Source organism: Ambystoma mexicanum, chromosome 7q (genome assembly GCF_040938575.1).
Source record: "Ambystoma mexicanum isolate Mex_15411 chromosome 7q, UKY_AmexF1_1, whole genome shotgun sequence".
Classification (NCBI taxonomy): Eukaryota; Metazoa; Chordata; class Amphibia; order Caudata; family Ambystomatidae; genus Ambystoma; species Ambystoma mexicanum.
The window spans coordinates 840,432,476-840,459,876 of NC_090941.1; the positions used below are offsets into that span (position 1 = coordinate 840,432,476).

Sequence of the window (27,401 nt, forward strand, 5' to 3'; positions counted from 1 at the left end):
TCTACAGCTACAGGATCGCGGGTTGCGTACCTTCTCCCAAGCATCTTGCAACGGCGCTGGCAGCCCCCGGCATGCTCCCTTCTCTGGCTGTCACATGCTTCTTTTCCCAACTCTCGTCGGGCAAAGTGGATCAGCTTCCCCTAGATCTCCATCTTCCTTGCGGTGCCAGGCTTTTAAATGGCACCTATCGGGATCTCACAACCACTAGAGCGAGTCTCTAGATCAGTGCACTGCATTGCTCCCACGTGCCTCCTCATCTCAGTCTTTCCAAAAGGGGTATGGGAAAAAGCCTTATAGTCAGTATTAGGTAGGTGGATGGTTTCTATGTCGCAATATGCAACAGAGGATGGGGGATTCACAGAGTATGTGTCGTAGCCTGAGTGGAAAGGGGGATACCAGGTCCATACCAATGAGGACTGTCTCCCCCATGTGGTCCGCCCTCCGGGAGCCACCCCCAGGGTCGGGATCAGGTAGCGGCTGCCCTTCACTGGCCACATGTTTCCACAGAGAGGGAGTGATGTCACAATTCACCACAGAACATACAAAAATGTGTGCATTGTACCTTTTTTATGATTCCAGGGGGGATTAATATAAGCAGAAGAATGATTTCACACATGACACTGTTTTAGTGAGATATGTAACTATGCAAGTGCTTATCAGGTTGGTGTCAAGGTTACTATATTAGGTGCACAGCAAAATGTAAATTCAACACGTATTACTGGTAGCCAGTTTGTTATCACTCACCTTTTGAAGTTTGTCAGTCTTGTCGTAAAATCCCTCAAGCTCATGGCGCAACACTCTGTTTTCTTTGGATAAAATCTCCACCATTTGCTGCGCTCGCTCCACGATTTCAAAGGCATCAGGTGGCAAATGCTGGCTTGGCGGAGTAAAAGGTATGGACTGGACAGACATGGCATTGGGTGTTGGTGGAAGAGGTGCTGAATGCAGTGGGCCACTTCCAGAAGACTCCTGGGAGGACATAGGACTGTGATGATGCAAAGGCATGGACTGGAAAGGTAACTGGCATTGTCGGCTAAAAGGAAACAAAGAGCACTCAAATCAAAAAGAAGCAGTGGCAGTCATATGAAGAGCATAGTGAAGGATGATCACCAAAAAAAGTCAGATAATGATTTACAAATTCAGCAGATTTTGCAAACATACAAACTGCTAAATACCAAGGTCCTTTGCAAACATTTTCCAATGACCTACACTAGCAATCAACACTAACCCTCTGCTTGCCAAATGCCATATGCACCGACTACACACTGCCCATCTCTGGCACCCTCAGTGTCCCTGTCATTCCAACAGGTATGAAACGGGGAGGGCCTATAAGTACCTGAAATGGCACCTGATAGCACTAAACAGCAATCACATAGATATCCCAGCATCATCTCAACAGGCAGTAGAAGGGGAAGGCATAAGAGACACCACAGGACCATTCACTGCACCTACCGCAAAGGCTTTGACTACGACATCCATGGGATAGCCTAGGACATTAGTGATAACTCAAGTCGGTCATCAGCACCACAAGGTCACATACATGGCAGCTTTCCAACAAAAGCCCTATGGGAATAATATAGAAGCAAATAGTAGGACTGGAATTCCTGGAGCCAGAGCCTGTTAACCAATGGTTATTGAAGATAAGAGCTGGTGAACTCGGATGTGTACGTTATTGTATTTCCTAGACACAAACCACCTGCATGCCTACACAGACGACATCCAAATGCTTCCATCCACCAAGACACTTCCCTCATTACCATATTGATCTCCTGAACACTTTCAGGGACACAAAAAATGTCCCTTCTCCATGTTAGACAAGAAATCCCAGATATGTTTCAGCCTTAATGGGCTGGCAGACACCTTGTTTCATCTATATATAAAAGTCAAAAATGGTTTCTTTGTGGCTTGGTGAAGCATTGGCCTATGGGAGGCGAAGGCGTATGAGAGGAATAAGGTGAAGGCGCATGAGAAGCAAATGGACCTGAGAGGCGGAGGTGAAGGCAGGTAGCATTCCAGAAGTTTCCAAATTGTTGCTATACAGAGAGGTGAGACAGGCATTTCTAGTGCTAAAGTGTTATTTCACGAGTGGCCATTCTTGCTGCTAAATATTATTTGGTTAATGCAATTAATAATCAATTTCAGGATATGTTTCCAGGCACAGTTACTGAGTACAACTCAATGGATACGGAGATGGATACCAACGAAGCTGTGAACTATCCAACAGAATTCCTCAACTTACTCGACCCCCCGGGAATGCCAACGCACCACCTTCGACTGAAAGTTGGGTAACCCATCATGCTCATTCGCAATCTTGATCCACCTGGACTGTGTAATGGCACAAGGCTGTGCATTAAAAAATTGCTGCCCAACGTAATTGAAGTGACAGTGTTGACCGGGCAGGGAAAAGGAGAATATGTATTCATCCCCCACATTCCACTCATTCCAACAGACATGCTGTTCAGTTTCAAGCGCCTCAGTTCCAAGTCAGGCTGGCATTCGGTATCAGGATCAACAAAGCTCGGGGTCAGTCAATAAAGTGCACTGGTACCAACTTGGAATCTCCATGTTTCTCCCACGAGCTTATATGTCGAGTGTTCTAAAGTGGGTTCCCCAAATTAGTTGTATATCTTTGCTCCAACTGGCAAAACAACATTTTTTCTTTATAAACAAGCCTTTCAATGAATATGTACTTTAGTAATATTGAACTTTAGGTCCATAGTTGTTGTGTAGTCTTTATAAGAAAACATTTTTTAAATATTAATTCGAAAAATATAGTGAATTTTTCTTTTCAGCCTTTCCGAAAAGCGTAAAGCTACCGTAAGGGATTTCAAACAAATAGTACCTATGAGGAAATTAAATCCTGGACAACACTGGGTATATCAGCCAGTATATTATAGCAAGTAATACAAGAAATTGTATACAAAGGCAGCAATTTTATGAAAGGTAATTTAGAAATATTCTGTGCACTGATAATCACTAACATCAGAATGACCAAGATGAGCTGGCCTTGCCAAGAGTTTATCTGCGATCTACAAATCCCACATCACAAGTTAAAGCATACGTTAAATACATGAGCACTCGCCACCCTGAAAAGCTGAGACTGCTATTAGAGAGCAAAATTGCTAATAAGGACATAATGTACTAATTACTACCCCTTTCACTGTGGCCAGGGACTGACATTTCTGAGAACCCATTAGACAGAAGTCATGTTTTCATAATGAACCACAGAATTTCAGATCCCCAGACCACAGGAGTTATTCCAGGGTCCTAGTAGAAGGGGCTTAATCTTCATGAGCGTTAGTTCCTTAGCAGTTTAATAAAGGCTGGTAAGGTGCATGTCATTCACAAACACCAGCCATATCTCACCACAATGGAAATTATGCAGGGTTCGAAATTAAGATTCGATGAGCCGGAGTTAAAAGCAACTCCTCGGTATCAGGGACTACGGCTGGGGAACCAGGGGCAAGTACACAGCACACTAAATATCCAACTTCCACATGAGATGTACACTTTACCTTTTTGCCCAATATGTATGCACCCTTATATTTAAATGTGTCGTACCTCTTTGTCATTTACGTTCTCAAACATTCAAAGTTAATGTCACATATTTCTTTATTTTTTATTTAATAGTTGTTTGTGGTTTACAAAACCTTTACAAATATATTATCACAAATTTTCAACAACCAATATTACATAAAATCAACTTGATACACATGAGTGCAAGGACTAGAGTTGTGCAAAATACGCAATGTGCAAGAGACTGCAAGGTACAAAATTAAGCATTTAACATCAATACCATAAAGGTGCATAAAAAAACAGAACCATCTCTTTACAGAGTCAACAGAGTGCAGTGTCAAGTTGTTCATAGAAGAGCTTCTCTATTAAGTAAGCACGTATGTCACCAAAAGAGACCCTTTTTGCAACTGCAAGGCACACCCAATAGCATCCAGAATAACAGGTTGGTGCGAGAATGCGCATATGTGCAAGGGCTTCAGTCGTGCAAAATTATCAAAGTGCACAAGACAGCAAGGTGCAAAATCAGCATTGGACATCGTCACCAATGACCAGCTATAAAATGCATAATCATCAAGAACATGATCGACAATTTTCCAATTACTCATTAGACATAATAAAAAAAATGTTTCCAAGTTAGTGCAAAAATGCGCATATGCGCAAAGACTTAAGTTGTGCAAATTGTCAAAGTGCAAAAGACAGCAGGGTGCAAAGTCAGCATTTGACAACGTCACCAATGACTAGCAATAAAATGCGTAATCATCGAAATACATGATCGCCAATGTTCCAATTACTCGTTAGTAAAACTTGTATTGGGTTTAATGTACATAAGTAATATTCTGTATGACCCCTTATGTATCCTAGTCGCTTTCCTACTATAGAATTTTTGCCTCCTTTGTTTTTACTAAAAACTATGCAAATCTATGATTAAAAACGCCCAAGACAGATTTTCCAAAATGTCATATAGGTCTATGTAATTAAAAATAACGATGTATTGTAAATATAATCGTATCATCTTATAGTTTAAAAACTAGGGACGTCCTACGACATCTCTCGGTCAAGGCGGTAGAAAAACCTAGTATGTATTGGAATAGAGAGTGGACTTCCTATTCCCGTATCTGACTCGTCCTGTTGAGGCGTCACTTCAAAACCAATTTGGACATGCGACACTTCATAGTCACCATATGGTAAAGCCCCTCAAAGCAGTGCCATCCTCATCCCATAAAAGGGTGGCGTGGAACTATTGCACCTAGTCAGATAACTCTACAATCCCTTGGTTTCTTTCATTGAGGGCTTCTTCAATCCTATGTACGGAGTCGTACTGTGGCCAGTTTAATCGAGTTGCTGCTGCCCCACATACAGCGCATCCAAATGGCATAGCCTGCATGATTTGGTGCTGGACCCATATAGACGCCAAGACAGATTTTTCTTTCACATTCAAAGTACAGGCAATACAAAAATAAATGCTGTAAAGTCTCCATTTCGTTTTCGTTCATACAGAAATGGCAATTAAGGCCGAGATCGAGAATTCTGTAGCCATGACATTTGCATATTCGAGAGACAGTATTGAACAAGGTAGTGGCGAAATCTCATGTATGTCGCCCTCGCCTTGTTATCAGGGAAACGCATCAAGTACAAGCATCGAGGTTTTTGCGCGTGTCTGAAGTTGGCGTAGTTCCTAAAAGAGGAATACCCCTCAATCTGGTCCGAATTCAATGCCCATGAATTAAGATGAAATCGTTTTTTGATCAGGCCCGGCTGCTCAATAATGTCATATGTTGAAGTTGAGAGACAGAAGAACCTTTTTCATGTGTGCATGAAAGGTGAAAATTGAGGCTGGATGATAATTGACGAGCATCATATGCAAGTCCTGGTATAGGGAATTGTCAGGAGGTGAAACCATCTTCATAAAGTTGTTAAACATGCGCCATTAATGTCACATATGCATGTTTGTAAGGCAGCAGCTGGCCTTGAGAGTCAGTAGTAGTTCCCGGTAATTGTGGGTTTTAAGCTAACCAGTAGCTGCTAGGGTAAAAGCAGGAGCTAAATATTTCCAAGCAATTTCCAAACCTGTGATGTAAAAGTATTGTAAAAGAAGTATTTGTTAAGGCAACAGTTTTGGCTTTCATAAATGGTACTAAAGCAGTAGTGCAGGCCTCGTCCCAGGTCTCAGGCAGCAAGAAAGCCTGGAGAGCCTGCGAGGCGACTATGGTTGCGTATGGTCCGATATATTCAGGAAATGGTCGGCCCTTGTCCGACAGCAGCGGACTGTGGTGCCGCCAGGGTTGACAATAGTTCATGATAATTGGCCATGGTTGACTACTGTTCCGATGGTCAACTGTATTTTAATATGGAACCAGCACGAGTGCATGCCCATTGCTTAATAATAAAACATCGTTGACAACATGAATAATGGTAAATGCCTGTGCCTAACAGCTCAGAAAGAGGTACCTAAATGAGTCAAAAATGAAAATAAAGAAACTAGCTTCCCCTTCAGGTTAAAACACGTTCAACTCTGTAACACGCCTGACAACACTAGTGAAGAACATGATTAGGAGTCTTAGCAAACATTATACGTGAATGGCTAGGGAAATTCTGTGGGGCGATCTCCCAGGTGCTATCTGGGGTCCTGGGACAGAGGCATGTGCCCACTGGAACCCTGGGGCAGATGGCACTCGCAAGGCACATCCTGAGACTGATAGTGGTAGGCTTGGTGGTGGCGAGGAGTGACACTGCCGCACAGTGTAAGGCGGTGGCAGCACTGGAAAAAAGGACTTGGGCATAATGACTGACTCAATAGGTGGCGTGGTTTTGTTTTGCCGCCAGGATTTGTTAAATGTAATTTTGTAATGAAAACATTACCTTGAAAAAACCCATAGTAAAATATAGGGGAGTTGCGTAAGGAGAGAAAAGTAATAGGGAGGTGGTTGGGATAGGGTTACAATTATAAGGAAGAAAAAGTTTGGTGCCCCACCCCCAAAATATATTTTAAAAGTTGATTTGTTTTTTTAATGTAATTTTTTCATAAAAAATTACATCGAAAAAAAGCATGGCGGCAAAATAACATAAAATCAGCGTGACCATGGGGGCTGCCAGACAGTCACCAGGGTTTGGAGCTCTGCTTATCTGAGCACGATCCAACTCCCCTAAACCCCTTTCTTCTTATAATCATTTTCACCTCAAATGTAGAGATCAATCTCCTGTCTAGCGCCGTCACCATAGCTCCTCTTAGCTGCAGGGCTTTACCCCATATGTGAAGGAGAAGGTTGCTGTTCCCAGAGACACAGTGAGAACAAGATGGGCTGGGGGGGAAGCCCGGGAACGAATGCGGCGTGGAGAGCTTGATTGGATATCAGCGCTGAATTTACAAGGAGGGACGACAGTGCTAAAGCAGATAACAGTGTGGTGCTCCTGACACCGTTTTTACGGGAGCACAGAATTCATCCTGCAGCACACATATTTTAGACAGAGGTGAGAGCTGATAATGGGCACCCATCGAGTGCTCAGTGAATTCATTGTTGTAAACGAAGCGTTGGTCGGAGCTGCTGAGTGACAGATCTGACTGGGGTAGCAGTGGAGATGCCTGAAGTGAGCCCTGTGTAAAGGGAGCAGAGTAGAGCGGTCTGATGCTCAGTTTCTCAACATACTCCACCGATGGCGCTAGCACAACAGAGTTCATGTACATGATGGGAAATTATTTTTCATTGATATCTGCGTTGCCATGAAGGCGAGGTTGGATCAAACCGCAGGGGTGTTGGTAGTTATCTGCAAACAACTTTAAGTGAAAGGACAATCTACTCAAACATTTGCTTGTACCAGCATTGAACTAACATATGGTGTAGTCGGGTCCCTCCTTCACAGTTCATTTAACGAGGCCCACCTTATGTGAGAGTGGCAAACGTTACTGGGATACATTGGGTGCTGTTAGAAGCGTTGCCATTTAGACGATCTGGAAACAAAAGGGTTATCCTATCCCATCAATACTACAGAGTAAAAGACACTAAAGGCGGAGACTGGGTACTTGCCTTGGCAGTGTTACAAGTGTAGGAGAGTAAAACACCTGAAATGAAAATGTCTGTCATTTGCTAAAAGTGACTGTGCCTCTTATTTTTGGGAATCTCTAAGATCCTAAGAGGACATTGCTAAAAGGTAAAAGAAGCAAAAGTCTCTAATATAAACACTTTTAGAAGGTCAGGATCGCAAAAAGGCAACTCCCTAACTTACCCCCTCACTGTCACAAAAGGAAGAGGACTTCACAGCTCACATCACAGTAGGTGATTTTAGAATCTTACTGCAAGAATTACATCAAGAGATGGCCGCCATCCGTTAGGAACGGAGAACAGCAGTGGCTCAGTTGAACACGGCCAAGAGGTGGAAACCAAGACGACATGCAGAATGCATGATGAAATTATAAGTTACTCTCTGTAGTGACTACCATACTCTAAGTCCCCTTTCCTCCATACTGCATGGGCATCCCTTCCTAGGGACGGCAGACAGAACCTTTTTCACCAGAAAAAAACCCTGCTTCCCCTTTAAATTTAGAGGTGCGTGGGGGTGAGGCCCTGGGAGTATGCGCTGCCCTGACTCCACCCACCGGCGCAACACCTCAGATCCATAGACGTGTCAACAATAGTTTAACATTGCCTAATGACACCAGTTTTATTAGGTGGGGGCAGTGGGACGTATTTAGCCAAGGGTACTTAGAACTAAGAGTACGTTAGTCACGACAGTGAGTAACGTATAATTACTCTTACGTCCCATCCCCTTTACTCCATACTGCATACTGCATGGGCAATTGCAACTGAGTGTAGCCCTAGGGTGGAGAGGAAACCCTCTTTAAGCAAACAGGTGTCTAAGAATCACCTGTCCGAAAGCCGCGTTTGATCTAGAGCCAGCGTCCAAACAGTAATGCTTTCAGAAAGCCGAAGGGGTGGCCCAGGTGGCCGCCCTACTTATGACTTGCCACGGGCCCTGCCGTTGGAAATGCAATGGCAGTGGCCTTGGCTCTGACCGCATGGGCATGCATGTTCGCTGGAAGTGGCTTATGTTGCCCCTCATATGCTTCCTTGATGGCCGAGACCATCCATCGTGTTAGAGAGGCTTTGGATGCCTGATAACCAGGCCTTGACCTGCCAAAGGTAACAAACAGTGCACCCGACTTGCGGAAGCCCTTGGTTCTGTCCAAATAGAATTTCAGAGCATGCCTGACATCCAGGCAGTGCAGAACCCTTTGAGCCTCGTCCTTGGGTTCTGCAAAAAACGTAGTCAGCACCATTTCCTCATTTAAATGGAAAGCGGAAGGTACCTTAGGTAGTAACGTTGGGTGTGGCCGCAGGACTACCTTATCTTTGTGAAAAGTAGTGTATGGTTCTGAGGCGACTCACTAGCAAGGCCGTCTTAATGGTGACCAGGCTGATGTCCGCGGATGCCATTGGCTCAAACGGTTTGTGTGCCAGGGCACCCCAAACTACGTTGAGGTTCCACGCCGGATGTGGCCTCTTGATGGGTGGGTAGAGTCTGGCAAGGGCCGTCAAATGCTTCCTGACTATCGGGTGGGAAGAGGTTAAGACCTCTTCCTCCAAATTTCCACCAATATATGGCCGCCAAATACGTGCGACAGGTGTCCACCTGCACGCCAGAGTGAGCGAGGTGCGCAGAGAAGGTGAGCATGTCATCCAATGTACATGAAAGGGGGTTGATCTCCTTAGAGTCTGCCCTGTGACAGAACCTAGTCGCTTGACAATTAAACTGGGTCCTGGTAGCCTTGCTCCTTGCACCCTGTATGATTTCTAGGTTAGCCTGTGACAGGCTGAGGTGCCCCAGTGTGACCTGCTCAGGAACCACGCTGTGAGGGGTAATTTCTGTGGCACGGGGTGGATGACCCTGCCCCCCTGTTGCACCAGAAGAGGTGCTGGGCCTATCAGAAGGTGGATGGGTGGTCTCTCCGAGAGGCTGAGCAGCTGCGAGAACCATGGCCTTGCTGGTCACCATGGAGCCATCAGAATGACGCTGCGGTTGCAAGACTCCTTTATCTTGCATATCACCCTGTGGACCAGCGGTATGGGTGGGAAGGCGTATGCTGTCATTCCGGTCCACTGAATCTGAAATGCGCCGCCCAGGGAGCCAGGGCCCTGTCCCTGCCATGACGCGAACTGTTGGCACTTCTTGTTGTTTCAAGAGGCAAAGAGATCCACTTGGGGGTGCCCCCATCTGCAGAAGATCTCCAGCAGCACCTTGCCGTTCAATTGCCACTTGTAATTGTCTGTTCCCAGTCTGCTGAGCTTGTCCGCCTCCAAGTTGGACTCCCCCGGAAGGTGGACTGCTGTGAAGTAGATCTTGTTCTCCAGTGCCCATTTCCACATGTTGACAGCTAGTCTGCACAGTGGAGGGGATCTGGTACCTCCCTGCTTTTTGACATAGAACATGCTGGTCGAGTTGTCTGTCTGAATGAGGACAACCTTGCCCCCAATAACCGGAAGGAAGGCTCTGAGTGCTAGCCAGATGGCCTTTAGTTCCAGCCAATTGATATGGTACTCCTGCTCCTACCGGATCCAGGTTGCATGGATTCTGTGGTTGTCCAGAGTGGCCCCCCAGCCCTCGAGCGAGGAGTCCGTAGTGATAGTGACCTGCGGCGGCGGCTACCTGAATGGTTTGCCCATCCGCAGGTTGTCGTCCCTGGACCACCATGGGAGGTCCACGTGTAGAGAAGGGGGAACGTTGATAAGCTCCGCCTGAGAGCCCTGCTGTATGCTGTAAAGTGCAGCTGTATTCTACTCATCCTGAGTCTCGTGGAGGACGGCCAATAGGACCGCTGCCATGAGACCCAGTAGGTGTTGGTGCCACCAGGCCGATGTTACTTCTAGGCTGAGGAAGTGAGCCGTGGCCCTCTTGATGGCCATGATCTTGTCCTCTGAGGGAGAAACTCTCTCAGAGCATGTGTCCTAGATGAGTCCCAGGAAGTCAGTCTCTGCGTAGGCTGCAGCTGGGACTTGTTGAGGTTGAGCGAAATGCCAAGGTCGTTGAATGTGCTCATAAGAGCGTGGGAAGTGTGGTGCACCGCTTCCAGAGATGTGCCCCTGATGAGCCAGTCGTCGAGGTATGGGTAGATGTGGTGGTCCTGGCCCCTGAGGAGGGCCACCACTGTATTCATGGGTCCGGTAAACACCCTGGGGGCCGAGTTAAGGTCGAAGGGGAGCACCTTGTATTGGAAGTGGTAGCCCATAATTCTGAATCGTAGAAAAGAACGATGAGGCTGCCAAATCAGGACGTGTAGATATGCATCCTTCAGATCCAGGGAGCACATCCATTCGGTATCACTACATATTATCCCCACCAAAAATATCGCCAAATATATGGTCGTCGGGAACGGTCATATGCAATATTTTTGGGGGGATAATTTTGGGGGTTTTCGGGAGCGGGGGCTGCAGGGGTGTCCCCCGCTCCTTAATTAATGCAGGGATTACGGGGGTGTCCCCCGCAGGTTCCATGCCTTAATATCGCTGCAAAAATATGGTGATATTTTTGTATGTCGATATTTTTGCGGGGATATTAATACATGGAACCATCCATTCTCCCTTGCACAATGTCTCTGCTATGAGTGCTGGAGTAACCATCTTGAATCTTTGTAGAGGTAGGCAGAGGTTGAGGGTGGATAGGTCCAACACAACTCTCAGGCCAGCCTGGTTCTTCTTCTGAACGGCAAATATCATGGAGTAGAAGCACAATCCTTGCTGGGAGGCTGGGACTTACTCCACTGCCTGGCTCTCGACGAGCGACCGGATCTCTGCCAAAAGAATTGCTGTCCCAATCTGTGAGAGGGGAGGCGAGAGGAAGGGATAGGTAGGCAGTACCCCGTGGATACTACCAAGAAGATCCATGGTTCTGCGCAATTCTGACGCCAGAAATGTGTGTGGAGAGCAAGCCTGCCCCCCACCGAAGACTCATGGACCCGAATGGGCACGTCATGCCTTCTTTCCCTCTGAGGCTGTTGCAGAGGAGGAGGACTGGAAAAAGCCCTTAACCCCCCCTTTTGTTGTTTGCTCTGATGTTGAGTCGGCGAACGATCCTCTGCCTGGACCTCCGCTCTTGGAAGCCGCGGAACCCTCCGTATGTACGTCCCGTATCTGAGCGCTGCTGTGACTGGGTGTATGCCTTAGGTGTGGCCTTTGTGAGGAAAAAGACTTCACCGTTTGCCAGCTGTTTTTCTTTTTAACTACCTCCTCATCAGTGGTGGAGTGAAAGAGGTCACCAACCCCGAAAGGCAGGTCCAATATCCGTTCCTGGACGTCCGGGTTAAATTTAGTAGCACAGAGCCAGGCCGTCCTTCTCATGTACGTGGCTATGCATATGGCCCGGCCAGAGGTGTCAATGTGGGCAACAGTGGACTCCATGATGTCTTGCGCCACCATTTTAGCCTCTGCCAGTCCCGCCTTGTAACATGACTGGCTCTGCACCGGGAGTTTTGGAAGGAAGTCTGCCATTTCCCGCCAAAGCCTCTGGTTAACGGCTGCCAGTATGGCATCCGCGTTGGTGTCATTCCTGCTAGATTGGCTCCTTCTGCTAGATTGAATCCCTCTGCCTTTAGGAATGCCCTACGTCCTAAACAGCGCTTTGCAAAGAGAACGGCTGCCAGGCCTTTCTATTCATATTATGAACTTTCTGGCAGTTTCTCATGGAGGCGACATTAGGGGCGGACTGTTTTCTGTGAATTGCACGTTACGTGACTAGGTCACATGTCTGGGGGCGTGGTTGTTCTGTTCCCATTTATGCACCACGGTCACAGAAGCATGGTGCTTCTGATTGACTTTCCATTCATAGCTTCTGCTCCACGTTACGTTCGTAGGGCAGCATTCAACCTGTCTTAGGTTTCCGAAGTGGCCGTTTATTCCGGCTATCTTTTCATTTTCGTTTCAAGCTACTTTTTCCTTGTTCGTGTTACAGCATTTGCTTCTGTGAAGTTTCCCTTTCCTAAGCTGCAGGGAGTACACGGCTTACAGCGTTCTGCTTCGGTGAATCCCTCTGCAAACACCGCACGGAGCACACGGCTGCTGCTTTTGGGAAGTTTTCCTTTCCTAAGCTGCATGGAGTACACAGTTTACAGCGTTCTCCTTTGGTGAATTCCTCTGCATACGCCACACGGAGCACGCGGCTGCCTGCATTCATTCAGCCGTCTGGGTCTTTATTAGCTGAACTTCACTCAGAGCCGTGATTGTCAGGGTTCCACAGTCGCATGGGACTGCGGCTGTTTTTCTTTAACATTGTCTTTCATTAGCTGAGCTCACTCAGAGCTGTGATTCCCAGGTTTCATAGTCGCCTGGGATCGCAGTTGTTTCTTTATCTTCAGCTGAGCTTTGTCTGTTTCAGTGCGGATTTCAAAGAGATTTGAAGTGTTCAGTTTTCCACAGCTGAATTCACTGGTTATTCAGTATTTCAGGACTCAATCCATGCCTGGATCAGCATAATATCAGGTACCAGTCTATAGAGGAGTGCACAGTTAGTAGCATTAACTACTAATGGTTGTTTTACATACTTTTAGTTTCACAGTTCTCCAGAGGATTCTCCTGAATATGGACATTAGAGGATTTGGGTGTGTTACCACTATGGAATCTTGAATCGGGAATGTTCACCATGTGCACAGGACTCCAGGACGCTTTGCAGTTATTCAGTGCACCAACCCAACACTAGCACCTCCATCGTGCTGTTCGGGTGTAGTCCCTTACTAACCCTTTCTTCCTTATTCATTTTTTCCTTGGAATTCTTCTCTTCAAGTACCTGGTTTTTCCATAACAAGAGAAGATCATCGCACGCTAGGCATCATAACTAATTGAACATTGCAGCTTCGGTAAGTCATTCTTATCTTTCTACTGCTTCCGGTTGTATTCTGTGTGCCTAGTGTAACAGAATCAGAAGCTAGAATGGACATCCAGGAAACCCTGGCGTCACTGTTACAAATTGTAAGAGACTTGAGGAATGACATGACTTCAGCCCACAATTCAATGAGTCATCGCATAGACATTCTACAGGACGCAGTAAGGGCACCTAATCAAGGGGGTGTTCTGCCAGGTGCTACTGCTTCAGGCTCTGGTTTCCCGCCTCCTAAACAGAACCCCGTTGGCACCGGCAGAGAGGTTCACAGGCGATCCTAAAGCTTATAGGACATTCGTGAATCAATGCAGGGTGCACTTTCTTTGTCGTCCGACTTCGTTTCCGGATTCCACAACAAAGGTGGCTTTTGTGCTCTCTTATTTAGGGGGAAACGGCTACCGCTTGGGCAAACCCTCTATTAGAGAATAACAGTCCTCTATTTTATGATTTTGATGGCCTCCTGACTGCTATGAGTAAAGTCTTTGATATGCGCTATGCCACACAGGCAACCAATCTGGAGCTTTTCAATCTGCATCAAGGTAATCTGTCCTTTGTCATATTTGGCCCGGTTCAACCAGTTGGCTGCTGAAACAGACTGGGCAGAGGAGAAAAAATCTGCAGTCTTCTATAAAGGTCTTTCTGAAGAGTTGAAGGACACTCTCTCCACAGTTCAAGTAGTTCCCACGGCTTTTGGTGGGCTAGTGGATCTGGTCTTGCAGATTGACACATGGAGATCCGATAGGAAGGGGGAAAAGAAGGTTCAACCAATGTCGGTATTGCGGCTTGATCTTCCGGTCCCTGTTTCCACAGAACCAGAGCCCATACAAATTGGTGCAGTCAGAGGTCGTTTGTCGCAGGCGGAAAGAGAGAACTGAAGAAAGAACAATCTCTGTATGTATTGCGGTTCTGCAGAACATCGTCTGGTTACATGTCCCAAGAAACCTACCAGGAAGCAGGGAAACACTAGAGCCCGGCAATAGTTGGGGTCCCATTGCCGGGTTTGTCTTCAGATTCCCAAGACACATCTTCTTCCTCACCCATTGTGGTGCTGGTTACTCTATACTTTGCATACAAAGCCAAACAGGTCAAAGCTGTTTTAGATTCGGGGGCGACCAAGAATTACATGGATCAACAGTAGACTGAGTCTATAGGAATTCCATTACGGAACATGGATAAGCCAGAGACTGTGAATGCTGTTGACAGACCAGCTCTTGTGTCTGGTATGGTCACAGAAGAAACCGTTCTGTTAGACATGATCACTCAGGAAGGGCACACAGAAGATTTGATCTTCGATATCATTGCCGCCCCGCAGTACAAGGTGATCTTGGGGTTGGCTTGGTTAACATTACATAACCCCGCTGTGGATTGGGTGAATCGGGAATTACAATTTCCTTCAACGTATTGCAATGAGCATTGTTTTTTGGATCACAAAGTGACCTGGAGATCGTCTTGTTTGGCTTTGACAAACATGACTTTTGTGATTGGCTCAGTTTCAAGAAAAGAGGCTTTAATACCGCCTGACTATGCTACTTTTTCAGATGTATTCGACAAGGGTATGGATGAACAACTAAACCTGCGCACCGACTCTGACTGTCCTATCGAGTTGGTTCGGGGTGCTAAGTTCCCTTAAGGTCGCATGTATTCTTTGACACAAAAGGAGGACGTGGTTCTTAAACAGTACATCGACCAGGCATTGCAAATGGGTTTCATTCGGCCGTCCAGGTCCCCTGCAGCTTCTCCATTGTTCTTCGTTCCCAAGAAGGAGGGTGAGCTGCGTCCTTTCATCGATTACAGAGCACTTAATGCCATCACGATTAAGAATCAATATCCATTGCCATTGATCTCAGTCCTCTTGGATCAGTTGGGTTCCTCAGCAGTGTTTACCAAGTTGGACCTTATAATCTGGTTCGAATCCATCAAGGTGATTAATGGAAGACCGCTTTTAAGACACGTTATGGTCTTTTCGAATATCTAGTGATGCCGTGTGGTCTCTGCAATGCTCCTGCAACTTTCCAGTTCTTCATGAACGACATATTCAGTGACATTCTAGACCAATAAGTTATCTATTTGGATGACATGTATAATATGTTGTTGAAGTGACGGTGAATAGATCAATATGTCACCACGGTGCTTCAATGGTTGCATGAACATCATTTATATGTCAAAGTGGAGAAATGTGTTTTCAATGCACAAGAGGTGGAATTCTTGGGTTACGACATTACTAACCATGGGGTACGGATGAATCACTCTAAGGTAAAAGCCATACTGGAGTGGCCTACCCCTAATTCTACTAAAACACTACAGTCATTTTTGGGATTCGCCAATTATTATCAGTGTTTTATCTGTTCTCTTTCTGCTGTTGTAGCACCTCTTACTGCTTTGACCAGTTCTAAGAAGATTTTTTACTGGAATGATGCTGCGCCGTCAGCATTTGTTTTTCTGAAACAAGCCTTCACTACTGCGCCCATACTACAACATCATGATTCCGCTTTGCCATTTTTGGTTGAGGCTGATGCCTCTAGCATTGCAGTTGGTGCTATATTGTCACAAGAATGTCCGGATACCAAGATGGTGATTCCAGTGGTTTATTTCTTGAGAAAACTTACACCATTTGAGAGGAATTATACATTCACGGGGAGAGAGTTATTGGCTGTCAAGGACATGTTCACGGAATAGCGGCATCACCTTTTGGGCGCTCTACACCCGATGACTGCATACTCAGATCATCACAACTTACAAGCCTCAAGACCATGATACACCTAATTATGGACATTAGACGATTTGGGTATGTTACTACTAAAGAATCTTGAATTGGGAATTTTCACCATGTGCACAGAACTCCAGGACGCTTTGCAGTTATTCAGTGCACCAACCCGACACTAGCACGTCCCTTGTGCCGTTCGGGTGTAGTCCCTTACTAACCCTTCCTTCCTTATTCGTTTTTTCCTTGGAATTCTTCTCTTCAAGTACCTGGTTTTTCCATAACAAGAGAAGATCATCGCACGCTAGGCATCATAACTAATTGAATATTGCAGCTTCGGTAAGTCATTCTCCTCTTTCTACTGCCTCTGGGTGTATTCTGTGTGCCTAGTGTAACAGTTGGCTTGATGAAGATGCAGCAAAGTGTTGGAATAAAGCTCTTTCTCCATACGCCTCCAAGTTCTTCTCTTCCTTGCTTAGCAGTGCCGCTGACTAGGAGGCCGTGGATGGCTGAGGCTTGGAGTAGAGTGATGCCATAGCAATCACTGAAGAGTGTGGCAAGAGTGCATCCCTCTCCATTTGCCTGTACTTGGTGTCCAGGTGTCAATTGACTGGCTGGAACGAGTGGGGTTTGAGCCACCCCTTTTTGGCTAAGGCTACAACGTCCTTCTGCATCGGGATCCCCGTTCCAGCCGAGGGGCGTAGCTGTGGACCACGGTGAGCACCCCCTCCTCTGGTTGCCCAACCGTGGGTTAAGGGAGGCCCAAGTACTCTGCCAGCCCTGCAAGACGTTCATGGAAGGCTTTGGCTGACGATGGAGTGTCGGGGTCCTCTTCCTCGTACGTGTCTATCTGGGTGTCCGGTTGGTCTGGCGCCGGTGAAGGAGTGCTGGGAACCGAAGGCTGAGGTGTCGAGACCGGAGCCGGAGGCTGCAGCGGAGACTGGTACGGAACCTCCTGCGCCATGGGCGGCTGAGGGACCGGAGCGGGCAGCGGGAGCTGCACCGGGGCCTGCAGCGCTGGAGCCATAAGAGGAATGACCATGGACGACGCGGGCGGAGGGGCCGGAGGGAGAAAGTCCCTGATGGCATCCTTGAGGATGGCTCCCATCTGAGGAGATCTCAGGAGGACGAGGAACCTTTCAAAGAACCTGTCCTTGCAGGCCGGAGGGATGGTAGGTGATATTGAACGGGTAGCGGGCGGCTGCTGGGGCCGTTGCATGCCCCGACCATATGGATGCAGTGGGAACCTACCCTGCACAAATGAAGGATGGGCTGTAGGCCACGTACCTGGTTGACACCAGTCCCACCTTGACACTCGTTCCTCCACCTGCTGCCTTACTTGGTGCGGTATCGGACGGGTGTCCCTATTGTCTGGCGCGGCGGCCATCTGGTCGAGCTGCATTCCACGTGCCAACGTCATGTTGCTTGGTTCACTGGGCCCAGCCTCGTCCAAGACTCTTGAGTGTGTATCAGGAGGCCTACCCTGCACCCCAGATCGAGACCTGGTAGGCATTTCGCCTTTGGCGGAGTTGCCGGTAGTGTTGCGTATAGGCGCCCCCTCGTACATGTTGCCGGTACAAGGGCGTAGCCCCTTGGGTGAACACCCTGGAAAATAACCTTTCAGTACCTCAGCACTGTCACTGGGAGGATCTACTGATTCCTCGGCCTGACGGCCGGTAGCTGGATTAGTCTTGGTACTCCTGCTGGTATGAGAATCTGAGGTTCCTCCTGCTCGGGCGAGCTCTTGGGAAGGAGTCTCCCTTGCGGGGTGCGCTGGAAAAGAGCAGCCCTAGCTCGGGCCTTGATCAATGTTTGACGAAGTCCTTCAGATCCTCTGGAGGCGACCTCTCAAAGAGCTCCCTCCACCTAGCTAGTCTGTTCTTCAGAGCCCTTGAAGGAAGCGCGTTGCACACGGTACAACCTTGCCAGCCGTGGTTGGGGCCAAGGCAGCGTAGGCAAAGGGCGTGGGGGTCTGATGTAGGAAAGAGCCCTTCGCAGGCTGGACACCTGCTGAAGTCGCCATGCACTGGGGAGGAGCGTGACGCCCGAGGACCCAGTACCTGAATGAAAAAAAAGACAAAAAGATAGAAGTATCCGCGCGTGGAATTTCATGCCCGAAGCCAAACCCAGGAGCGCTGGTGAATTCGTCCCGTTCCCATCGACGCGGACAAAGGGACTGAGGTGTGGTGCCAGAGGGCGGAGTCAGGGAAGCGCATGCTCCCAGGGCTGCACCCCCGCGTGCCTTTAAATTTAAAGTGGAAGAAGGTTTTTTTCTGGTGAAAAAGGTTCCGTCTCCCGTCCCTATGAAGGGACACCCATGCAGTATGGAGGAAAGGGGACGGGACATAAGAGTAAAACCTAGCTAATCAAGGAGAACCTTTGACAAGGTTAGAAGCATAGGAGTAGCAATCCGTCTATTTGGGGGAAATTGCAAGAAAACGTTGAAAATGAGCCTGCAGAAATAACATAAGGATCTGCAGCAATCGCTCCTGAGCAACTAGAGCAGCATGTGCAAGACCCCTTCTGTGATTTACTACAAGATGATGCCCCGGCTTCAAAGTTAGACTGGGTCATAAAATGGACTCTTGCACCAATGAAAAAGTGGCCCACAGTTGTAAATGTCAATTTGTTCCTTTTGTGACAGGCTGATTTTAAGGAATATATTTGTTCAAAACAATGGTTAAACCTACTAGCTGCACACTGAAGTAGCTCATCAAACTAGCCCACTTTGGTGAAAACACTGCCACAGTAACATGTTGAGACTGCACCATTTCATGCACTGCGTTATTGCTCTATATTATTGCTCTATAAGCCAATCCAAGCCTGCCAAGATTCCATTGAGTCACTTCAGGTCTATTTTACTTTTCAAAAGAAAAAAAGCTTGAATCCAGACCTGTTGACGAGGGTAACACCATTTCTAGTTGAACAAACAGATTATGGCATATGCAAGAGGTCAGAACTCAATCTTGTTTAAAGGGGACAAACTAAAACTTTATCAGGACTTGGCACCAGCAACTCTTATCAGAGACGAGAAACCAACGATTGCAGTTAAACTGCACAAGGAACGGATCTTGTACAAGTGGATTTTCCCTTTTAGACTATACTTGAAACACAACTGGGTGCTAACATCAGTTGCATTTAAAGAGGAAGCAATTAAGTAACTCAGCCAAGGTTGAACAATGGCAGCGTACAGCAACATCCACAACTCAAAAGCAGAAGAGAAGGGGAAGCGCAGGGGAAGAGTAAAGAGATTGATCTGGAAGAAGGCACATGATGTTGCATCGTTCCTTTTGATGGGCTATCACTATCTACTGTTTGGTTCGTGGGGGAAAGGGTGTCTCGTTGACATGGTTCTTCCGATTCACAGGGATCCGTGGCTGTGGGAACACCACGCATATGCATATTTGGCTTGGGATGCATGTTTCACCGGTTTCATTTGCCGATCTATTAGTTATAGGACACTAGGACACTAACATTTTCTCTTCTAAGAAGTTATACTGATGTTAACAAACAATTAAGTGTAAATTGAGGTTTTGTGGGTGCGGGTTCTGGGGGACAAACTGCCCTTAAATATGAGCTCTTATTGTAAAATATTGTAGGGGGGCAACGGTGGGTTATTCATAAACTGTTCCGAGCTAAAATTATTTAGACTACTGGATAACAGGTTCCTCCCAGGTGGTGTTTATTTTACACCCAAGATCTAAGCATCTCTTTTTGTGAGTGCACTCTATCCCTTTTACTCATTTGGCCTCATTCTAAGTGTGCCAGTCCGGTAACAACGGTGCCGGTAATCCTACCAGCACCGTTGTTACCAGACCAGCACACTACGGGTCTGCTTGCCGGAGGTGCTCTGCCCGGCAGAACGGACCCTGCTGGGCACAGCAACCACGGTAAGCAGACAATCACGGAAGCACTGGGGCCGGTGCTTCAATTTTCCCCATTCCCATTGAGTCCTATTGGACTCAATGGGAATGGGGATTTCCATTTTACCGGCCCTGGCTTTTTTCGGACCGCCGGGGCTTTAATGTCCTTGTAAATCTGGCAAGCCAGGCAGCGTTAAAATTGGCAAGTCCGGCCGCAGCCTGCTGGTTTTACCGGCACGGCTACCGCTGGACTTGTAATGAGGTCCATTGTTTTTTCTAGCATCTAAAATGAGGGGCCTATGGAACAACTCCCACAATGCGAGCTGCTGGGTGTTTCCAGGAGACATACTACTAGTATGTTACAACTCTGGAGTTTCAGTACTGAAAAGAGATGTGCAAAGGGAATAGCGCCTCAATGCCCCTGGGCTGTGTGAGCGCTTAATAAATGCGAATAAATAAAAATAAATAAATATCACATTGTTATGTGATAGGCACACCTGATTTACTTCCAGTAAAGATGGTCTCCCTAAATGTGCACCATCTCATTTCCCAGCAGAAGTCTCATTCTCAAAGGCTTGATTGACATGCGCCAAGATATCACATTTGCATAAGAGAAGAATTAGGGCGAATACGACAGGTTGCACTCTATCATTTTTTCCAATATAGATCTTTGATGAATAAAACGAAGGCTGGGGCAATTTTGTTACAATCCAAGGTGGAGATCAAATCTATGCAGTTTTTCAAGACAAATTGGGAGGTTACTGGGTATTAAGGGCACCTGCTGGGGTTTAAAGGTCAGTTTATTTTCCTAAAGGTCCACATGAGGGGAACAATGTATGTTTCTAAGATTAAAGAAGAGTGTGTGAGTCCCCCTATTGAGAACTAAGATGGGTCAAATAACAAACAAACCTGTTCTATGAAATTTCTTCCACTCGGGAGGATCTACAACCACATTTTAGCTCACTGCACCCTTCACAGAGGAGAAATACCCATTTGCAGATAAGCCTGGTCCCACCCAATCGGACAGTCCAGCACCCAAATTGCTAGGCAATTCTCCTCTGAACAAGAGTACCATCAGCAACCCCAGGCACGTGTTTCAGCCTTATTGGGCCTCCTCAGTGTGGTGAAGCTGAGTCTCTCTAAAGCATAGTGAGAAAGGGGTCCACCTCTGGATTACCCTGGATTAATTAGGGTGAAACCCCAAGATCCTTAACATTTCAACAAAGGTCTGGGAGCCACTCTACCGAGAACGAACACGGCCAAATAACCTGTTCTCTGTATAGGTTCACGGCAGGGTCCACAACCATGTTTTATCTCACTACCTTTCAAAGAGAGGAAAATATCCATTTGCATTTCAGTCTGGTCCCACCCAACTGGGCAGTCCAGCACTGAAATGCAAGGCAATTCTCCTGTGAACAAGAGTACAAACTCCAAGTAGTATACTAGCCAATCAAATCTTTTACTGCGTCACCTCCTTAAACTGGCTGCCGTTACCAAGTCACTGTCCAGAAATGCCTGTGGTTCGGCTCTGTCCATGTCTTGCGCATGTACACAGCTGATGGGAAATTAAATACTATTGGCTGAGACATTTCCCCCATTTTGTGCTTTTAGCACAACTTTCAAAAATATTATATTTCATCATCATTTGTCTTTATTCAGCAAACTCCACCCGGGTCTCATCTTACCTTTATTCACTGGGTCTAGCCATGTAAATTAAGACTATTATTTTTATTAAAACTGAAGAATGTGAGTGCTTTTGTTTTTAAAGTCAGAACAATTTCATTCACAATATAAGACATGTTAAAGAATAATCAATCTTTATTATCCTTTGAATCTCGATCAGTATGTATTCCTTCTCATCGACATCACATCATACCCGCAATAGTAAATTCTACACTACTAAGTAACATTGGAAGCGTCTTCACATATATGCGCAAGGGTTTCTCAGGGCATTCGATGGCACAGTCACCAAGAGAGTGGAAAATAGAGCACAAAGGCAGTTACTGCTCCAATTAATACTGCCCCTTTATATGATTCTGCTAATTTCAATAATTTTGTAGCACGACACTTCAAATCTAACGTGGAACGCAGGGTCACTGTACAAAGGCATTTGCCTCAAAGCTGAATGTTGTCTGGATGGAACGGGAGTACCACGCCCCTGTACCACCCCCCTTGCAAACCCTTCTATAAGGAACTCGCCAATCCAATTGCATTCTCCACCTCCCCCTTCCCTTCCCTTCCAGGCTCTCTGCACGGCATTAGCCTCCCATTTCCCATGTAAAACTCCAGGACATCCTGTCTTCACTCTACTCCACCCCCATCTCCACTCCTGCTGCTCCCCTGCTTCCATTGTCTACCCTCCTCCTACCACCCGCACTTTCCTCCCTCCTGCCCATAGCACCGGATTAGGTCTCTAAAGCTGTCTGCTCTATGAAGGTCACCTCCAAACAAGTGCTTGCCTGCTCTTCTAGGACTATTAACGACAATATCTCTTCCTTTGCCCCGGCTCTTGCTGACTTCTGTAACCACTCCTTCGCCACTGGCTCTTTCCCTCAATCCCTCAAGCACTCCCTTGTGCACCTTCTCTTTAAAAAGCCATCTGCTGACCCCTCCTGCCCTGCTAACTACCCCCTTCCTGGGTAAGCTCTTGGAGAAGTTGGTCCTCTACAGTGAACTTGCTGGTTGCCTCCATTACCATCAATCTGGATTCCGGGCATCCAGAGGCATGGAAACTGCTCTCCTGAACACCCGTGAAGACATGCTCGCAAATCTTGACTCTAATTCTCCTGCTGTTCTCATTCTCCTCGATCTTGTCTCTGCCTTTGACACGGTCAACCATTCTATCCTCATAAAGCGGCTCTTTGATACACTCGGCATCATGGACCGGGCAATGGAACACCAATCATCTCTCCCAATTGCAACTGAGCCCCTTTTCCTCCACCACCACACTCTCCACCAGCGGGTCCCCACAGGACTCTATCCTATCGCTGTGCTTCTTCAATACCTATCTCGCCCCTCTTGCTCACATGATCGCCTCCTTCTCTCCTCATTTCCAGTGCTATGCTGATGACACGACACACAGCTTTCCTTCAAACTTCCCTCCACTACCTCTTCTTCCTCCTCTCTCATCCCCGACTGTCTGACTGCCATCCAGGTATGGTGTGCAGCTAACGATCTCTGTCTTAATTCCAGTAAGATGGTGATCCTTCTCATTGGGACACCTGTGCCTTGCTTTCGTCCTACCCTCTGGCAGCCCACCTTGGGCCCTCTACCCTCACCATCCTGTGAGGCCAAAAACCTTGGGGTCATCTTCGACTCTGTCCTCTCCTTCACCCCTCACATCTTGGACCTTGCCAAGAAGGCCTGCTTCCAGCTTCACCTCCTACGAGGCATTCTCGTTTTCCGCACCTTGTCCCAGAAGCTCAATGCCACCAGAGCTCTGGTCCTCTTTAGGCTGGACTACTGCAACAGCCTATTCCTCAATCTCCCCCTCTTCTCCCTACGCCCCCTTTAGCTAATCCAGAATAGAGCTGCAAGACTTATCCTTGGCCTCAAGCCCAGAGACCGTATATGTCCATCCCTAAAATCTCTCCAATGTGGTCGCAGGGGATCAAAATCAAGACTCTCTGCATCTTCCACAAGGCTTTCTGGGGCCTGGGACCACGCTATCTCCAACTTTCCCTCCCCAAATATTACCCTGCTAGAGCCCTCTGCTCCTCCAATTCAAACTCCTTGATTGTCAAACGCTTCTCCAAGCAGAGAGTGAGGGAGCAGGCCTCTATCCTCGGCTGGTGCCTCCCCTTGGAACAGCCTCCCTGGCCCTCTCAGGCATGAGCCAGACCTCCTTAAGTTCGGGAAACTTCTCAAAACTCTGCTCTTCTCTATCCCTTTCCCATCCTTGCTAACTACACTACTACCGCCGAGACTGGTGGCCTGGTCCTCATGAACCTCACAGGTTACCAGGGCCTCTACCCAGACAACACCAGCACCTTGCCCCCCCCGCATGCACTGCCCCATGCCGGCTCCTGCCTGGAGGCTTTGCATTCCACCCTTGGGATTCGTCTGCCCTAGCATCCTTTCTAGCACTTAGCCTGAGGTCTCCTCCTTGGCACTTCCCTTCCGGGCACTCACCTGCACTTGCCCATTCCCCATCCGCCCCTATATCTTGCACTTCTCTTCACTGCACTTGCCTGTCTAAATGCCACAAGGTCTAGTAGGACCACAAATATATTTGCTGTTTTACCATTAATATTATTTCCCTTGCTCCCTTCCCAATTAGCCTTGTGGCACCTCGAAACACTATTCTGGTGTATAGGCGTCTAACAAATGCTCAATAAATAAATACATTAATTAATTAAATACAGCTCCTTCTTAATGTCTGATAGACATTTTATGTCAGGCAAGAGCACTAACAAGTTCTGAAAGCGATAGGGGATAATGGAAGTCCAGTTAAACAGTGCCTTATACTTCAAATACACCTAATCACTTCATTTGGCAGGCCAGAACACCTGATGTCTCTCAGCCATAGTTCGTTTTGATGCATGCAGCTGTCATTTATAAGCAACATTGAGTTCCATTTGGCATCTATCCTTTGGCAGTTCCTTGCCAGCAAAGTCAACCTTCAATAGTCAATAGGTGACCTGTTCTATTTTCTCCATGCACTGAATGGGTGTTCTTTCAGGCAGTGTCCAGTTATTTCCAGTACAATCTGCAAGTCTTGCTTCATTTCAGGAACACTCACCAGCTAGAGATTAGTTTATTCTATAAATAGGACTGCCCAGATATCATGATGCACCACCCAATCCCATTTAAAGCTGGCCCTAATTCTTGGCATTGGCTGGTATGTTGGAGCCTACAGTCCCTGGACTAGCCTATATGAGACAAAGGAGCATCTCACTGTTTTGATGTTGCAGTACTATTTGGCACATCTACGAGTTCCTCCAGGGCCATAATGCTTCCAGGATTCATAAATCTTCACTCAACACCTCTGGCCAGGATTGGTGTCCGACGTCAACATAGATCAATCTCAGCTAGTCAGTCAGTCAGATAGGCTCATTTCCCCACAGGCAATGTCCCGTTCAATCCTTCCATCAGCAATAGTGATGATGAATATGAGACTCCTTAGTACGACTTGCACGATACTGTTTCAATCATGGATGAAGTGCACTTCTCCCAGATTTGCACCTTCAGTGGTTAACTGCAAAGCAGTTACTAACCCAGCTACTTTATCTAATTCCTCCAGCCTTTCTTCATGTATGCTTCCTTGACAAACGTTTAATGGCTGAGGCTACTGAGTTACCTCCATCCCACAACTCTGCCTTCTAGGCTTCTGCATGCTCGTCTGTTCTTCATCAGCATGTCCATGTGGTGTGTCAGTCTATTGCCACTTCGGTCGAACAATTTGGAAAATAAGACATTACTTGAAAGTTCAGTTTTGTAAGATAAAAGTGCACAGAACCAAGCATACCATTGAAGATGGTCCATTTCATAAAACACGTTTAGTTATGAACAGGTCGGTACCACAGTGTCTGGGGCTGTAACACAATAGCTTCCTTCAGGAGATTGGCTTTAGGAAGTTTATAGGGTATTTGCTGAATGAACCTTCATGTAGTCTTCCTTGCAGGCAGATTGTCTAGGCAATGTATTTTCTCATCCTTCATGCAAAGGCGATGTGACAACAGGTTGGTTGAGACTTCATAGATATAATTTTACTACTTTCCCTCTGGATAATTCCCTTGTCAGTGGGTATACAGAGATCTAAGGTAATTTTGGTCTCTAACTTTTTTGGAAACACCATTTGGCAATACAGCTCACTCGACTTATTCACGTAATACTACCATATGCTTTAACTCTTGCATGCTGCCAGTCATCCTCTGTACCACCTGTCAATGTTGCTTGCATCATTCTAGAAAATACAGATGAGTTGCACTGAAAGATGTTAAAATGGTTTTCTGTGTGTACTTAGCCCCCGTTGACATTTTAGTCTTCGGGACTACCTTTAGTTCGTATTTTCGTTGCAGTCTTTGTTACACTAGGCTTCTTAACCCTGTTGCCCCTAAAAAAATAAAAATATCTGACCAATAGTAGTTGGTTTGAGCACATTTCAAAATACATTCTATTGGTTAGTCTGCTGTTCTATTGGCTAGTCTGTTCTTCTACATTTTGCTGATATGTTGTGACCTAAATAATGTACGATTTCCTTGCACAATTGTAACTTCTATTTGAATGCTTTAGTGTTTTTCCTAACATGATTAATAGAACTAAAGTGTCTCCCTTACACGCCTCACAAAAATGTGGTGCGATCAGTAGCTTGCCCACATATTGCACCAATACTGAACCGCCTGTGAATTGTATATAATCGAATCCCTTTTTTCTAAATTTGGGAGGGCGCAGCCCTCAATGTACTTCTGTGGGAGGCTGCACCAACTACACTGTAGTCCAGAATGAGTAAGGGCAAACAAATATTGGCCTTTGGGGTGTATAGGAATAGAAACTAATTCAGAAGAAACACCTTGCTGTTGGAGGAATACAAAACAATATGGTAGCTGGATCAAATACTATTGGGAATGTATGCAAATCCATTGCATTTACTGCTTGCAAATCTTGAACAAATCTCCATAGACCCCTTCCTGGTTTATTATGGATAAAATAGGGATAATTGCATAGACCGGTTGCAGGAACAATTATTCTCTACGCCAACAATGATTTAATCACCACTTAAATGGATATAGTGTCTTTCTTGGTGAGGGTTTAGGGGTATCAACTTGGGTGTGCACTGGCTCAGTGGAGAGGCCATCCTGCAATAAGTCACAGAATGCCCACTGCAAAAATATAAACATTGGGGTTACAACTAAGTACCACATGTATTTCCCAGGACTAGAAAGACCTGCAATTCAGCCCAACATTCCAAAGCCACACAGTCCCATGCTTTGGGGTAACACTGACATCAATAATGTATTTCCACACCTACAGTCACACACAAACATCACTCCCCCATGAGGAAAAGGTGGTTGTGTACAGTGGCTCTGTGGGGCTCTTCCTCCCAAACGTCAATGTCGAGGGTGATGTTCCTTTGTCTAGGACAATCTTAATGTTGGCTGTGTGCTAGGAGTTTACTTTCCCATCCCCATTCCGAGGCCACTTAAGGGACCACTGTGTTTCTGTCCCTAGGGCCTGCAAGAGGGCTTTTGATTATTGGTACGCTTCCACCATGGGCTGACTTGCACTGTAATGTAGACTAATCAGGGGTTCCCTCTCTATTCCCCACTGTGCCTCACTTGAAGTCCCATCTTCTCCGGTCTACTGGCTCTGTGCATCACACAGGGGCACATCTCCTTTCCAGTAGCATTCAGCACCTGTGCAACAGAATCTTAGGTAAACTTTCGGAAGGCCTGTCTCATTTTGTAGCTCAAGAAAGAAGTACTGCTACCCGCTCAGGCAACAGTGTTAAGGGATGGTCC

At 46.6% G+C, this 27,401-nt stretch overlaps 1 protein-coding gene across 2 annotated transcripts in view; it reads right to left on the reverse strand.

The window, feature by feature from the left end:
• Positions 1 to 27,401, reverse strand: part of AMOTL1 (angiomotin like 1) — a 1,007,056-nt gene that overhangs the window by 313,266 nt on the left and 666,389 nt on the right. For both annotated transcript variants that reach the window (XM_069639243.1, XM_069639245.1), the window contains one exon: positions 745 to 1,033. In XM_069639243.1, the coding sequence (XP_069495344.1) occupies positions 745 to 1,033 (289 nt within the window). The remainder of the gene's footprint in view (positions 1 to 744; positions 1,034 to 27,401) is intronic.